At 42.8% G+C, this 16,666-nt stretch overlaps 1 protein-coding gene and 2 long non-coding RNA genes across 6 annotated transcripts; 2 read left to right on the top strand and 1 right to left on the bottom strand.

Annotated features, from left to right (window-relative positions):
* The first annotated feature begins 288 nt into the window (after positions 1-288).
* LOC111853957 (uncharacterized) lies at positions 289-2,873 on the top strand. The gene is made up of 4 exons (XR_002840566.2): positions 289-435; positions 867-924; positions 2,298-2,376; positions 2,589-2,873. It is a non-coding gene; the product is annotated as an uncharacterized lncRNA (long non-coding RNA).
* Positions 2,874-4,366: 1,493 nt separating this feature from the next.
* Positions 4,367-8,749, bottom strand: LOC111853941 (uncharacterized). Its single transcript, XR_011981874.1, has 3 exons — positions 7,504-8,749; positions 5,890-6,629; positions 4,367-5,713 (listed from the first exon to the last, which is right to left on the bottom strand). It is a non-coding gene; the product is annotated as an uncharacterized lncRNA (long non-coding RNA).
* Positions 8,750-8,784: 35 nt separating this feature from the next.
* LOC111853949 (ubiquitin-conjugating enzyme E2 D2-like) lies at positions 8,785-16,118 on the top strand. Of its 4 annotated transcripts, XM_072697983.1 has the most exons (9): positions 8,785-9,159; positions 12,884-12,993; positions 13,283-13,346; positions 13,433-13,464; positions 13,545-13,622; positions 13,885-13,990; positions 14,287-14,380; positions 14,518-14,567; positions 15,328-16,118. In XM_072697983.1, the coding sequence occupies exons 2-8, from the start codon at positions 12,973-12,975 to the stop codon at positions 14,564-14,566; spliced, it is 444 nt and encodes a 147-aa protein (XP_072554084.1). In that variant the 5' UTR covers positions 8,785-9,159; positions 12,884-12,972; the 3' UTR covers position 14,567; positions 15,328-16,118. The 4 variants fall into 4 exon arrangements, with proteins under 4 accessions (XP_072554084.1, XP_023687182.1, XP_023687183.1 ...); XM_023831414.2 differs by lacking the exon at positions 12,884-12,993 and having other exon boundaries at positions 8,789-9,159; XM_072697984.1 differs by lacking the exon at positions 8,785-9,159 and having other exon boundaries at positions 12,921-13,072.
* Positions 16,119-16,666: the final 548 nt, after the last annotated feature.

The following is a 16,666-nucleotide window of genomic DNA, read 5'->3' on the forward strand; positions in this document are numbered from 1 at the left end:
CGCTTATCCTACCCTGTAGATTTGCAGGCGGTCTCTGCGGGCCCACACCCACCCACTAAGAGACACTCCGCAATTCCCCCGCATTCTGGTATCAAAACTGCGCGAGGGAATTCTGGCGGGGAGGCAAGAACTGGGATCCCACAATCGATGCCACAGGATTTGCAGAGCTAATGACACCGAAGCTGGTTGTCTCGGAAGTTACGTGCTATCAACAAGATTGACTGCATAGAGGCACCAATCCTTCAGCCAGCTACAGTCCCAAGCTGCACCAAATATCTTTACTACTCAGAATTCCTCTAAACTATATAATCAATCATTTGTTTCCACGAGCTACATTGTTGCATTAGGCTTTCACTGTCAAGTGGGCAATATTATATTTATTTTGATGAGACGAGTACAAGAAAGTCACGATGTCAAGGCTCAATTTAACAATCGGTAGGGAACAACAAAAGCATGCACTCCGAAATACATTGCAGTAGACGCGGTAGATATTAAAAGTAAAGTCGAACCGTAATAAGAGGCGCGGATATATGTGCAATTATTTCTCTTGTCTTTGTCTCCCTCTTCTGTATATAGTGTGGAAGTACAGCTACATCTTTCCGACAAATTTTAGTCGCGTAAGCCAAAAATGAGTCGCAATACTGTCATAATACAAAAACATAATGAATCCGTCATTGAACCATATTTGTAGGTGACAAATGCCGTAGTTCAGATGTAAAATGTGAAAGAGAAATATTGTGGGGAAAAAAGTCAGTGATAGGCCTATTCTTAAATAACAATGTGGCTCGTGGTGTTTTTCTTTTTCTTTTCTTTTTTTTTTAAAGTTCTTTTGTAAAAGTTATTTTGAAACCCTTTATATGACACAGGCCCGGGGGCAACGAGGCCAACGATAATCTTTAGACCAGTGAAACATCCGTCTTCCAGGTTCATTTTTGATTTTATTTGTTATTGATGTGTGAGGAAATGAATTTAGAAAAGAATTCCTACTTGTTGGTGGTTAATACATATAGGCTATATGAACAAACTCCCAAAGAGTATTTCTAACAACTTCTCGTGAATTGTGTACTTCAGGCAATTTCAAGCAGCTAGTGAAATGGTATGTTAAACCTCACGGAAGCAAGATTAGACATGTGAAATGCGTTTAAAAAATGAAAAGGTGGAGAAACAGACGGCGATTCCGACCGAGATTTTCGCCTGGATTTAGTAGAATGGAATAGTGACGTCTAGCGTTTCAAGTTAGCGAGAGGCTGCACCTGCGCATGTGTTTAGAAATAAAAGGTGAATGGAATGTAAAACTCGAATCCGTATGTTTTAATTGTCTAAAAACTGCCACACAATTAAAAATCAATAAAAATCACAGAAAAGAAGCAGGAAACATGAGCAGTTGACGGTTGATTTTGCAGAATGTTGCATAATTTTACTCCTGTAGCTTAACAATGAATCACAATGGAGACTGTAGATTTCAATATGTGACGTCTCTACAGCGGTCAGCCCGTCACGCTCTTCTACGGGGACTATACTGCCCCCTTTCTACAGAGACTGGTTTTCCTCCCTATCTGACAGATTGCCAAATGTCGGGTCTTATTCCACTTCTGAGACAAAAGTCAGCATTTCCACTTGGAAGCATATGCGGTGAGACTTACGCCCTAGTTTTCAAGCAGCAATGCTGACTACTTCGCCAAGGCTTTTAAGGTTATCCTGCCTGCACTAGTTTACCAAATCGTCCAAATATCAGACCATTCACTGGACGGTGACGGGCAGGCCTGCACATAACCGGCGCGGAGATACGCATTTGCCACATATAAAGCTGTACGCACGGTAATTTTTTCATAAAATAAGTAGGCCTACGCATTCGCAGTTGCGTACCAGTCATGTTCATCACTAGTGATATGGCAAAATTCAGTCTTTAAGCCTGAAGGCTGAGAATACTGTAGTGGGATTTTGTGATACTGTTTTGGGGTGAAATTTATTTAGAATAGACTACATAATCAAAATTATATATGCAAATGTTTCACGGCCACGAAGCTCCCGTTCATGTTCTTTGTACAGATTCGCGCAAGCTACTTAAAAGGTTATTTTACTTGATTGGTTTTAGCTGCTGTTATTGAAGAGATGTCAAAAGCGTCAAATCGGAGGAATTACCGCATGCTTTTATTCAATGGAAGGTTAAACCCTGCGGAAGTTAATGACGTGATCCATGGGCAGTTATCAATAGTACACATAATCCTATCCACTGTGAGTTTCAATACCTCATTTTTCATAAAACTAAAATGATTGTATGGTGGGTCTCTCTGTAGCTCATCACATTCAAAAGACCAAGGGTTGTGGATCCGAATCCCACCATCGCCACTGCTGTCTACGAGTTTGCTACTAAAGGTATGTGGATTACGTCGTCAGATGGCAGATTCACTGTAGTGAGTGCAATACTCTGGAATCTTGTCTATGGTACCCCCTGCCCCGTGCTGGTAGCGGTAGAATCTAGATTTACCCTTATTACACGATGGGTATTGTTTGTAGATGAATTGTCTACAAATTTCCACAAGATGGCACTGTAGGCTCTAAAATGATCATTTTCTCTGAACCGACAGGTTTAACCAGTGGTCCTTCTCCATATCCTGACAGCACAGCAGATTTGAACTAAGCATGGGTATCATGGGTATATATTGGCTTAAATCCAAGAAGGACATCAGTCTCATCACCTTTTTAACCAGTAAATTTTTGGCTGTGTAATAATAATTTACGAAACTCTTAATTTGACTGACAGCAAAGATATAATGTTTACTAAGCAACTAAATACAAATATAGTTTACATTTTCTCAATGCTGTTTATTTCATATTAAGCTCCTGTACTTTTTTGTAAAATATTATTACTTTATTGTTGTTTGTGGATTTCTTATACAAAGAAACATTATAGAACAGATATATACGGTATTACCCCAACATAAAAATAAAAGCCCCATTTTAAAAAGAACAGCCTTGTTTTAAAAAAAATGTATCGGAACACATATTGTATTAGAAGCAGACATTATCACATCTTAAAATAATGGAACTTTACACGTCCACAGTTCTTCAGGGGATTTCATTTATGACATATAATTCTGCTGTTGCTGGTGCAGTGACACTGAAGAGAGGCCTCTGGTTAAGAGGCAGACTGGACACACCTCCTCAGTGAACATGGCAGTGAACGTGTGCAGGTGACTCACTTCATCCGGGAGGACTCTGTAAAAGAACAGGGTGCCGACGGGACAGTCCAGATACAGTCCTATTCTGCGGGGGGGGGGGGGGGCACGAGCAAGTAATATAGTGACCTTCATTTTGTGTAGCACAAGGTGACCAGGTTTGCCAATAGCGTGCAAATCCTCACCAGTGTCAAAGTATTCATCTTCATCATAATCTTCCTCATCATTGTTACCAAAAGCACAAACATAATCATCTGATATTACATCATCTATTTCTGAGGAGGTACATTTACTTTCATTGTCATCATCCTTAATGTCATTGCATATCAGAAACCAAGATTTGTCACTCTAAAAGAGTATTGGTGTTGCCGTCCAGTTTACCACACAATTTTCTGTCAGCCAGTCCAACTCCAACAGATCCCTCCCACTCAACCTCCCAATAACAGTGCTCCCCAGTGAAGCTCTCATTGCAAACCACATGGTGAATATCATCAGGTCTCTCCTGCCTTTTGGGATTTGTCACGTCCTCCTTTTCAAGAGTCACCTTCCAGTTTCCTTCGGATATAGGCAGTCTCCCCTTGGCTGTGCAAGAGTCTAGTGAGAGACTACAGGCATCTACTGTAAAGGTAAAAAGAGACTATATTTACACATATCACACAGATGAAGCATGTGTTTTATACGGAATTATTGTTGTCTGACCACTTTTTATTCACTGCTTGTTCAGTTATTACAACAGATCTGTGGTAAATTATTGCTGAAAGTTTTACCAGAAACACCTAAACTATTCAAAATAGCCTAATTGTTTAATTAGATGTTGAAAGTAATGTTCTGCATTTACAAACATATAAAGAGATCGTCTGCAATGAAGGTTCAGTAAGTGCAAGAAATGATGGTCAAAAACCTACATTTCCACAGTCCAGCTTTATTTCACCGCTCCCCTCCATGCTCAGTCCTGTGAGAGACAGCATTTCTTTCATGCATTTTTTAAAACATTTGGCATGCTAATCAAAAAAATAAAAGTTGTCATCAGGGGGTCCTTACGGTCGTATTTTTAAGAATAAATAACACAAAAAATTAAAATAACACTAATTTATTGTAAAAACAGGAATTATCTGACAAATACACAACTTATATATACTATATATGTATATTAATATATTTACTGAAATTAACATGTGTGTGTTTGGCTTTCAGCCTCAGTTTCCCTGGGATGCTTCGCCTTCCACTGTGCCCCTGGTCAAGGAGTGGTACCGGGGCAGTAAGGCGGCACGGACTCGAGCCCGACATCTCCCAGAGAACCAGGCCCAATGACAGAAGACCTTTGCCGACTGACAATGATGCCCAGCTCACATTTATTGCAACGTGTCGGGTTGTCAATGAAAAATCTGAAATTGCCCACATGCAAGAAACATACACAGCTCCTGGCTGCGTCTGAATTCAGGGGTTGCATCCTTCGAAGGATGCGGTCTAGGTAGCCTTTAGGTTGCTTACTATGGAGGTTCGATTACGCAAATATTTTTAAAAGGATCAATTAAAATTTGCCCTATTGGTTACTTGACAGTGTGGTGGAGGGAAATTGGTCCAAATAAAGAGCAAAAACCTTAGTTGTGTTGAAGCACTTCACATTGAATGAATATGCAGTTGCCAGTCAATATTGCAAAGCAGAACTTGAGTATCCCTGGGTCTTGTGAAGGAAGTGAAGGAATAAGGGAGTGGGAGATCGACAGGTGGATCAGTGCAACGTTGGCAGTAATGCAGACTAGAAATGTCTTAATGAAGCCTTGTGAACTATTTGTTGTATGTTTGACCCGATTACATGGCGCTCTTGGGTTGTTTGGGGCTTGCTTTGAGCTCTTTTTTGAACAGAGAGCACCATCTAGTGGGGTCAGAAAATATAGCAAATGGTTCATGATGCATCATTTTGCCATCATAATGTGGACACTGTACCATTCTGTTGTGGTAAAGAGGGGCTGGAATTTACCCGTTGATCTACATTTCTGCCCTCACCTAAGGTCACAAGTTTGGGTAGTGACCGAAAGAACGAGATCGTGGATACAAGCAGCATTAATGAATTTCCTCCACAGGGTGTCTGGGCTCAGCCTTAGATAGCATGTGGAGCTCAGACATTCAGGAGGGGCTCAAAGTAGAGCCGCTGCTCCCCCACGTCAAAAGGAACCAGCTGAGGTGGTTTAAGCACCTGCCTAGGATGCCTCCTGGATGCCTTCCTCAAGAAACTGTTCTTAATCTGGAATAACTGCATTTTCTTCCATAATGAGGAGTGAATCTTTTAGAATATTCGTATTATGCTCCACAAGCTGTACCTGGCACACATTACATGGACCACAAGATATTGCACTTAGGTCAGCTCCTCCAAACTACACTGAGGATCTTGTAGCCTGGCAGTGAGCTGTACCAGGCCAGATGCCCCTGGTTGGTTGTAGCTGAGATCCAGCTCTTTTAGATGGGAGGAGTTTGATTGGAGTGTCGAAGCCAGGGAGAGAAAGCTGCCCTCTGTGATGCAACAGGCTGACAGGCTGCAGATTAAAAGATATAAAATCATCAAATCACCTGTATAGAAGACCCTTACAACACCACTGATTCAATCAATATCCAGGCAGTACGATTACTGCTTTCAAAAAGCTAATATGGTTGTTCTCCTAAAAACAGTTAATTTAAATATGATAAAAAAGTAAAAAGGTGAGTTTCTTACCCCAGTGTCTGGAGCTTACAGTCTGGGTCTCCAGCAGCATCAAAGACATATACAAAAGGTAATGGGCTCTTGGACCACCTGCAGGAGTGTGCCAATCGGAAGTCCCTTAGGTAGAAATGTAAGAGCTTGCTACTCACCCCAGAATTTGAAGTTTACAGCATGATTTCAACAGCTCCGCACAGAGGAGCATTACTGCATTGTCCCCAATTTTGTTGCAGTGGAGGAAAAGTGCTTGGAGTTCACAGCTGGACAACTCCAAGGTATTGCAGAGGATCTCCACAACTGACTTTCGCAGATTATTGCCACTGAGGTCCACCGTGCACAGTCTGTTATATGGAAAATCCAGTGCAACACACAAGCTTTTCAGCCCTGAATCTTGCAGATTGTTCTGGCTGAGATTCAGATTTTGTAATTTATTATGCGGGAGTCTTAGCACACCTTCCAGGGGTATTAATGCAGAGGGTCCCAGGATGTTTCTGTTCATATCTAAAGCCTGTATTTCACAGTGTTGGTTTTTCATTGCAGAAAAGAGCCAATACGCACCGGACTCTGTCAGCTTGCAGTCGCTGAGATTTAAAACTTGAAGCTTACATTGTCAGCTGCTCAGTCCCTTACAAAGCAGACGGGCTTCTTGATCTCCCAGATGGTTGTTGCTGATATCGAGCTCTTTAAGGTATGAAAACTCAAGAGCAGAGGATACAACAGCGCAGCATTTGCCCTTGAGATCACAGTTGTTCAATCTGCCAACAGAATTTAAAAGCCTTTAAAGTTTTACACCTAAATCACTGAGCCAAAACATTATAAACTTGTAAAAACGAAGCATGTTGACATCTGAGAAATAAAAGATGAGCTCATCTTGTCTCATTAGTCACTCGACCATCAAAATTATCTGAAATTTGTGCCACAGTAGCCCTCCTGTCGGTGCAGGATATCTTTCATTCTCATCTTGGATTGACAAGTCTTGGCCACCTAACACCCATAGTTCATAGTTTTCTGGTCTTTCGACTACTGTCAGTAGGTACTAACCACAGCTGACCATGAGTTCCCTGCAAGCCTTGCCATTTTGGAGATGCTCTGACGCAGTCGTCTGGCCATAATGATTTAGCCTTTCTAAAAGTCACTCAAGTTTTTCCTCATGTCTATTTCTTTTGCATTCAATACGCCAACCATAGGCACCGAATATTAGCTGACCACCTAATATACCCCAGACCTTGACGTTTGCTGTTTTTACGAGAATGCTAATGCTATTTGCTTCGTGTGGGGGCGCTCATAAAGTTTTGGCTCATCAGTGTATTACAAAATAAATATTTTATAATGAAATAAATTTCTTTATAAAATGCAGATGGCAAAAACACAATGCAAATCTAACTGGAGAATTACTTCATATCATTTTCTGTCATCCTTGAGGAATGATAACAAACAAACATGCTGATGAAACTAAATTGATTAGGAGGAACAAAATGTGTATGTAAAATGACTTTTCATTGTCACCTGTACTTGTTACCATGTTTACATCAAAAAGATAAGTCAAAAATAATTTCAAATATATATTTTTCATTGTGTGCTCCATTTGTAAACCATTAATCATTAATTGTAAACCAAATAACTAGGTACCTTGCAGACTTGGAGGTTCTCATTATGGGAAGTAGTCTCATCTTGCCTTTGTTGGATGTGTTGTACATCTTCAAGTCAAAATCAACAAGCGCATCCACTGACATCAGCCGAATGTACGCCAGAGCCGAACACTGTTCCGGCGTTAGCTGCTCCTGGCAAAGACTTCTTGATTTCAGAGAAAAATGCATGTTCATCACCAAGGAATTGTTACTCAACTCGGTCAGACAATGAAACAGGCTGATGGTCTTTTCTTGGGGGAGCTTTTCTTTGATCTTCTTATTGATTAATGTGGCCATTCCATTAATGATCATAAAGTTGCTTTCTGGCAGTTTCAATAGACTTTTCAAGAGTGACCGATTAGAGTCTAATAAGAGACCAAGAAGAAAACGTAGACACAAGTCCAGATGCCCAGTCTTACTGTTTACGGCCTCTTCCAGAAAGTCCTTATACTGATTAAATAACTTCTTTGCATGTTATTCCTCAGTAAGAAACACTAATCATACACTGGGAATTACTACACTGAGATAAGTAACATGGAACTGAAATACAAACAGGAATGGAAGTGAACAGGACAAAAGCAGGGCAAACCTATAATGGCAAACAAACACTGGGGAAACAAAAACAATAAACACAAATAAACAATGGCCTGTACTACGAAGCGGGGTTACTGGCTTATCGATGTAACTTGTCGGATTTAAGGTACCACAGTTTAAATGGACTTCATATTTGTTCACTTACATTTTGCCCAGACTACCTTAAATCCGTCAAGTTACCCCAATAAGCCAGTAACCCCACTTCGTAGTACAGGCCCCAGGATGGCCAGTCACCTACTGGTCAAAACAGAACATGAAGGACAGGGCTGGATGAACGCTAACCCTGACACATGCCGTAAGGAAAGAAAACAATGTCAACCCTACCCTTATTTCCAACTTAACAGCCAAAGATCATTGTTTTTTTAATTCAAAATTCTAGGATCAAATTACGCTCATTAACTGTAACATTGGCCAAACATACTGCCCGAAATTAAATGCTGAGCATTCAATTTATGTTACACGTATCACGATTAATAGGTTCTATAGGCCAGTAGAATTCCATAAATGAAATAGCAATTCGCTGATAAAATAACCCACCCCAAAATGTTAATAATAATAATAAACATTATAAAATACATGCAGACATTTAAGTGGCCACTTCTGTCCTTTATGGAACAGGCTACATAAATACATAGTTTGACAAATCACTTCACGTCTGTCGTGATAAATGCGGAGTGATATGAGGTCAAGCCGGCTGGAGGGGCTTGTGTAGTTCCGGCATAAGCGGACATCTTGTGAAGTAAATGCGGAGTAGATAAGAGGAGGGGAAACAAGAACGGGGAAGTGAAGACTGGCATCGGATACATTTAGATGTTTTGCTGAAGAGTGAACGAATAATTAGGCAAAGTTGAGAAGCAAGTAAAATCACGGAACAGTGGCTGCATTTTGGTCGCTGTGGATCGGGTGACGTCACTGCAAAGCGGGGTCTATTTTTTTATTCGGCTGGAAATTTCAACTCGGAACAGATTAGCTAGCTGCATCAGCTAGCTATCTAGCTAACGGTAACTTTTATCGCAAATCCTCGGCGGAGAAAAGGAGAATGGCGCTTAAACGAATTCACAAGGTAAATGTCAATACCCGGTGTACACACGAAGTGTGTTTTGACGGAAGTTAGTGAATCGTTGCGTTAAACGCTGTGTCGGTTTGCATGGAGAGCAGGCCCAGCTCTTTAGCCGGTAAGCTAACTTGGCACATCGCGCCCTCGCCTCGCTGGTGAATGTGGTGCCTTCAGTCATTATTTTGGCGTGACCACCAGTTTAAAGTTGTTAATGCGTGGCGGTATGTACAGTAGTTTTCTTGTTTTTATTATCATTTCCCTGAGGATGAATGGCCGCCTGACGGTTCCCCTCAATGCTGCTCTGCGCCTACACGAGTCAGTGTACGAAGTCCGTCCAAATGCAAGAAGGATTACACTAAATTAAGTGTTTTTTTATTATTTGGATTCCCTTTAAGCTTTGAATGACCCCCCCGCAATATATCTTCTTGAGCACGCAATGTGATCTAGCTGGATGATTGTGGTTTTCGTCCTTCTTGTTGTTGATGATTGTATAATGCTATAACATGGTATAACAGTATGTTGGGAGTCCTGTGTATGTTACATTTTGTCGTTGAGTAACTTAGTTGGAATGTGATTTATAAGTAGCGCTACTGGACCGCCAAAGGGACTCACTTCGACCGAATCCTACAAGCGTAAGTTGTGGGCCCCCCAAAGATGGCCATGGGGGTTAATTGAATGGATAGTCTCTCGTAAAGTGTTGTCTGTTAAAGACAGTGTCCAATGTAAGGACAGGTTCATATTATGCAGGTTGGAATTTTCCTGGAATGTCATCCAGATGCATCGTAGTTGGATAGGAGGGATTTTGTAAGATGATTGGTTCCAGCCATGTTACCAGGACAAAACAAAAAGATACAACTCTTTTCAACAGACATCTTCTGGTTATGCATACATATGATTGATTCTCATGCTTTTTTTTGGGGGGGGGCTCAAGCTATCACCATGTGGCTATTTCACAGTATGAAGCTCATATAGGTTGGTGATGGTTTGGGCTGCTTGTTCATATTGGGGTGCATTGCTTGTGTGAACATGATAAGATGAGATGTTGTTTATGTAGGGCTTTAGTTTTACTACCCTGTAGCCCTGCAGTATGCCAGTCACCCAGTGCGTTTAGTGACTTGCTAGCATGAGTGTTGGGTGGGATCGGTGTGAGAATTTTAAGTCTTTTTTTTTTTTTTTATTTGGTTAGTGTTATTGGCTGTCTGGTTCTGGTCACGTGCAAAAGTGTGTTTTGTCGTAGTTGTAGAGAGAGAATTTCTGGTGATACTAGATCTCGCTCTTCATGTTTCACCTTCTCAGGGGAGCATGTAGAATTTTGTCCTGTGATTTGGGAAAACATCAGCTATTATGCTGTTTGTATATGTATCAGCTGTTCCCTTCTTCAGGGTAACCTTAACAGGCAGTTCAGAATGTGTTCTTGTTGAAAGGCCCTGAAATTACAGGGCTTGGAGTTTAAAGGTGCACTGCAGTTTCTGGAATGGCTAAAGGAAGTATGCCCAGAGGCCAGTTTTGTTTACACAATTCTTAGGCCTGTGTTAGAAAGACAGGCTCTCCGTGAAGGTTCATCTTCTGCCATTGTGGGCCATACCAACTGCCTGTACAATAGCTGCCATATGTCTCACGTGCAAATTAAGCAGTGCCCTTATTTTTGAAATATGCCTAGTGGGATAAGATATTGACCTTTGTGGTTGGTTTACTTTGTAATTTGAGAAACCGTGATTTATTTTAAATGACGCTTATTATCTTCAGTGTGAAAGCAACTAAGCATGATTTCTGTTAATGCAAGTTAAATATGGTAATGTGGCACCATATTTCATGCAATTTGAGCTTTATGTGTAGAGTCAAGTTGTAACTTTGATAAATGATTCCTTTGTTTGGGTTGGTGAAAGAAATGTAAACGTGACCACAGGTGTCACAGAACAGCTGAGCTGGGCTTGGGAAGTGATGGGGGCAGGTGCTACTGAATGCTGTCTCAGTGCTGGCAGGGCGCCAGGGAGCCAGCCTCTCTGCAGTGCTTGGGTCATGCTCTCGCGGTCGTCTTCGGAATCAGCTGGTCTTTGAGATTTCAGTTGGCATCATGCCACGAGGCACCTGGCACGTGATGCGGGAGCCTTCTTGGTAAAGGTACACGCACTACACTGGTTGCTCCATCATACCGTGTTGTGGTGGGCGGTGCATCTCTAGATGCTTGATCAAATTGCTTGTGCCGTCCCTTCCTCCTCTTAACACTTTAACAGAAAAGAGCTTACAGTCTGCTTTACTTCTGATGTCGTCCCTTATCTTAAAATATGTACAAACTGCTGATATCCTCCGCATTTACTCGCCAGTTTTCCATTGCCAGTGTTCTCTGCATTTGTCCTTCCCAAATGTTTGCGGGTGAGAAATGTCTTGCTAGATGCCAAAATCTGATTGGGCAGCAAAAAAAAGAAAAAATGCCACGGCTTTGAGTTTCATTGTAATGTTGCGAATAATTGGTGTCGGTTCTTGGTATCGGACAATTTTTACAAGTGTGCATATGAGCACAGTATCGGCCTGATATCCGATGCTGGTATCGGTATCAGTTCATCCATGTTATATTGTTGACTTTAAAACTTGGTCAGATGCAGCACATTTGAATGGGCCTTTTGAAGTTGTACCATTTGCACATTCCGTTGAAAGCAGGAAATAATGTAAAATTTGAATATTAAAATCTGTTTGGCATCTGCTTGTGGTAATTCAGTTTTGATATGAAGAGTTCTTCAGTATATACGTCCAACCACACTGGGAATGACTGGTTTTTAATAATAATTGATCAAAATGACTTCAAAAACTCGCTAATAGCAGGTATATGTATGTAAAAATGGCAGAACACAGGTGCCATTGAGTCAGGGCTGCAGCAGCCTGTCTATCACAGCTGGCTCATGACATCATGGGCAAAAGCAGCCACATCTGGGCTGTGTGGCCCACGCTGTCATTCAGGTGATTCCACTGGGCTGTCTAGTATTGGTTTGTACAGTTTTGGTATGTTGTTGTGGCAGGGAAAGTCTGAAATGACTGCTGGGAAGGTGTGGAAGAACAATGCAGGGTCTGTAATCTCGGTGAATGCCTGGCCTGTACGTACATTTACATATTTAGCAGATGCTTTTGCCCAAAGCGACGTACAAGTAGCATATTACAAAGTACCTGCTCTCAACGAGTCAGACAGGCACTGGGTTCAGCTGCCAATGAACACCCAGGTACTATTGCAAGCAGTAGTGGAGCAGGACCTGCACATCATCTCCAAACAAACCAAGAACCAAGTGCAACATAAGAACATCCAGGGAATTAAAAGAGACATCTTGCTAGTAAATGAATTCATGGAACAGATGGGTCTTGAGGCATTTCTTGAAGGTCAAAGTGCACTGTTTTTGAGGTTCCCTGTGCTTGTGTTTCTGTAGAGATGGTGTGGTTGTTTTCGTTTTTTTTTTTTTTTTGTTTTTTTTTAATTTTCTAAACATTTTAATTACCAAATGGTTAGGGAAGCGCACTTGTGATTGAAAGGTTACTGGTTCGAATCCCAGACGAGCAAGGCACCACTGAGGTACCCTGAGCAGGGTACCGCCCCCAAGCACTGCTCCCCGAGCGCTGAATTAGCTGCCCACTGGTACAATGTTACAATGTCACATATGGGTTAAATGTAGAAGACACATTTCATTATTGTTCACTGTGTGCTGTGGTGTGTCAACATTGACAGTCACTTTCACTTTTTCAAAAGAGAGGCTGCACTCATGACGGCCACCTGAAACACAGCCACACAGAGCAGAGTTAAGCATCTTGCCCAGCTGAGGGCAGGTGTGCTTAAACATGGAAGGACAGAAGTGCCAGGCAAGTCCTAGCAAAGCAAAAAGACCAAAAGCCACAAAGGTCCCCAAAGCAGGCCGTTAGGATGGTGCTGTGTCTAACGGTATGTTGTACGGTGTAGCTGGAATCTCATTCATTCAGTATCTATCTAAATGGCACTATTGGTGATCTTACAGGAGATGCTTAATGGATGGTGCTTGTTTGACAATTAGCGTGTTATAACTAGGAGACAAACAGGAAACTGTTGAGTATATTCAAGAGGTAACAAGGAGATTGAATGTGCCTCCTGAATCAAGAGTTAATCTCTCCGTAGGAGCTGAATGACTTGGCCCGAGACCCACCGGCACAGTGTTCAGCAGGCCCAGTTGGCGATGACAGTAAGCGCCGCCTACCGCAGAGCCACTGCATGCAGCCCGCGCTGCCGTGCCAGTCTCTGACAGTGCCTCTCTTCTTTCTCTTCCAGTGTTTCACTGGCAGGCTACAATCATGGGACCTGTAAGTATCCCCCGGAGCGCCTTTGGACACCAGCCGCGCACTCGGCCAGCCTCGTTCACGTTTTTTTCGCCTTTCCTCAGAACGACAGTCCGTATCAGGGTGGCGTTTTCTTCTTGACAATTCATTTTCCTACTGACTACCCTTTCAAACCCCCTAAGGCAAGTACCCACTCATAGGGGCTGTCCCCTCGTCTCCTCCAGGGAATTAAATAGTTACATATGCAAAGTATATTGATCTATCTTTGATAGCAGCTGAAATTTTGGTCAATCGTGTCGAGCTTATGGAGGGTCTCTGCTCCTGAGTTTTGTCACATAGCTAAATTTCCTCAGTAGAGTTTTCTTGCACTGCTTAAAGTTTGTCACTGTCAGTGAAGGGTCTCTTTGCCGAATGCAGGCTAGAATGTCTTTCCCTTTCCTCTAGGTCGCGTTTACCACAAGAATTTACCATCCAAATATTAACAGTAATGGCAGCATCTGCCTGGATATTTTGAGATCCCAGTGGTCTCCTGCTTTAACTATTTCTAAAGGTGAGATTGTTCTCTGCATGCCTGCTCAGTGGCAGCTGACCTACCCCACCAGCATTACAAGGGGGTGGGTTGACGTTAGGCGTATTGAGGATGTGTAGTAAATGGGGATGCTAGTGAAGATGTTAGCATGCTCCTTGTTGGATCTGCTGTCCAGCCCCATAAGTTGTAAAGTGTTGAGTAAATCATACAGGTTGTGCTGCCTACGTTCGGCTGTGGATTTTCCCCCACAGGCATCTTTGTATGGGGGAGTGCATCGCGGAGCTGTGTGTTTACCAACGGACTCTCTTCTCTTGCAGTTCTGTTGTCCATTTGTTCCCTCCTATGCGACCCAAACCCCGACGATCCACTAGTGCCGGAGATAGCGCGTATCTACAAAACAGATAATGAAAAGTAAGCCCGTTTCCACACAGAGAGCGTGCTTTAGCGGTTCCCCTCACACAAGCTGCCCGCTATGACGGCGGGAAGGGTCCGGGTAGCATGCTGTGATGGGCGTAGCCTGTGACGCCGCGCTCATTCTGCCTCATTAGGTACAACAGGCTAGCGAGGGAATGGACGGAAAAGTATGCCTCGCTTTAGGGTAAGGAGCCTGGCATGGGCGTGGGCCGTGGTTTGGCTAGAGGGCGCTGCAGAGATCTTGCCCCGCCAGGGTTTAGTTCGTTAAGGGGGGATGGAAGCAGGAAGTCCACAGCCTGGCTGTGGGCCAGTTAACCTGTCGACATTAACAGCTTGCTGTAGGTTAATTGTACTCTGCAACAGTGGGATGTGTTATAAAGCTCTCATAACACTTTACCTTGAGCATTTTTTGGTCGGTGGTTTTCTCACAAAGTCTGCAGGGTGTGTGAATTGGGGTGGGGTGTAACTGCTTAGTTTAATGAATGAGGGATTTAAAAGGCTGTCTGCATGGTTTATGGGAGTCTGCAGTTCAGTCCCTGGGAGGTAAAGTGCCTGCAGTGTCTGCAGTGCCGTTCTGCTGCAGTGTACTGAGTTTGCAGTATAGGAACTGTCGACATTGCCCTGTTTGGAGCTCAGATGGGACTCTCCTCTCTCCATATCATCTGAATCGAGTGCTGCTGGTGTCCTGCCTGTCTGTGCCATCCCAGCCTTGTCCCTCCAAGCTGCTGTCGGGCAGCCATTTGCAACTGAGTGACGTCACCCTGTTGAAAAGTGCTTAGGTGCCGTTAGCTTGTGCTTAATTCCTATAAACCAGCTTGGATCCTGATTGGCTGGATTCAGTCCTTTGGCTGTCATGTTCTTGGGTTTGCTGTGTAGGACCCTCGCAGAATACGTATCAAAAAAACTGTGAATGCTGTTCTGAGGTTTGTTTCTCTTGTCTTAAGGTACAACAGAATAGCTCGGGAATGGACCCAGAAGTATGCCATGTGATGCTGTCTAGTGGGAGTTGGGACAAGCTGCATTATAGCTGGAATAAACTTCAAATTACTGGTTTGTTTCTTTTTCATTTTTCTTTTGCTGCTCCCTCATATCAGGCCATATCTCCTGGTGGTTTTTTTTGCCCTTACGTCCATCCACATGCTCTTAAAAGACGACTGCACCCTCAGCTGTGGACATGACAGCAAAGCATGTCAGCAAACGGTCGCTCTGTTACGAGGCGCTTGCATCACGCGCTGAAGACACCGCCGCTGGTGGGAGCCACGCCCCCACTGCCCCCTCCTCTTCAGGATCCCCCTCGCTGCTGGGATGCCGGTCTTCCCCCCCTCCCCCCCTCCCTAATCCCTAAAAGCATTTCTGATGGCATTTTGAAAGACAGGGCCTCTGAGCATGTATTTTATGCACATAACGGACTGTGTGGAGGAGAGCTGTAGAGGGGCCGTACCAGCAGTGAAACAGGAGTGCTGTATTTTATGCATGTTAATGAATAACTCCTTCAATATTCTGCTGACCGCGGGAATTTTGGGAGGGTTGGGGTAAACGCATTAGGGCCAGAACTTTTGTTTTTGTTTTGCATTTTTTTGTTTTGTTTTTAGAAGTGAGCTATTGGTTAATCAATCTTCCACAACACTGTTCCCTTCTAGCACTGAATCTGTGATGCAAAGCTCTCAATGGTTGACCGATCAACTAATAGCTCTGCTAGATATTTTATTTTCCTTAATAAAGTTGCGTAAACTGATTTTGTTTTGTCTGGTGTTTATTTGTACCTAATATGTGGGACTCCTTGGGAATTTCACAGTATGAGTTAAGTCAAAACCTATTGGATCAATTGTAATTTAGAGATGTTTAAACTGTTGACTGATTTATTTCTCGGAGACAGTAGATGCACACGTTTGTGTGTTTGGCTATAGGCAGAGAGAAGTGGCACGTTCAGGTGTGCTGTAGCACAGAATCCGGGGTAGCAATTCACGTGCATGTACTTTATGTTCTTTAACGTCTTGAATCATGCAGAGCAGTGTCTCCCATCCAGTCCATGCTTTTGCTCCTTCCATCGGGTTGCTGGGAAGAACTTTAAATGTCTGGGGTGCCCAAGGACCGGGCTGGGAAAAACTGATATAAAGCATTTGAAGAATTCAATTCAAACACCTTGTTCTGTGTCTCTGTAAGATGCCTTTTAAACATCAAAAATATATTTAAAGCCCACTGTAATGCGTAAGTAACTAGTGTATTTTATGTTTCAGCATGAGGCAAACTTTCTGCATTTTACTTTCTACTGAGGATCTGTTT

The sequence above is a fragment of the Paramormyrops kingsleyae genome, chromosome 12 (genome assembly GCF_048594095.1).
Source record: "Paramormyrops kingsleyae isolate MSU_618 chromosome 12, PKINGS_0.4, whole genome shotgun sequence".
NCBI classification, from domain to species: Eukaryota; Metazoa; Chordata; class Actinopteri; order Osteoglossiformes; family Mormyridae; genus Paramormyrops; species Paramormyrops kingsleyae.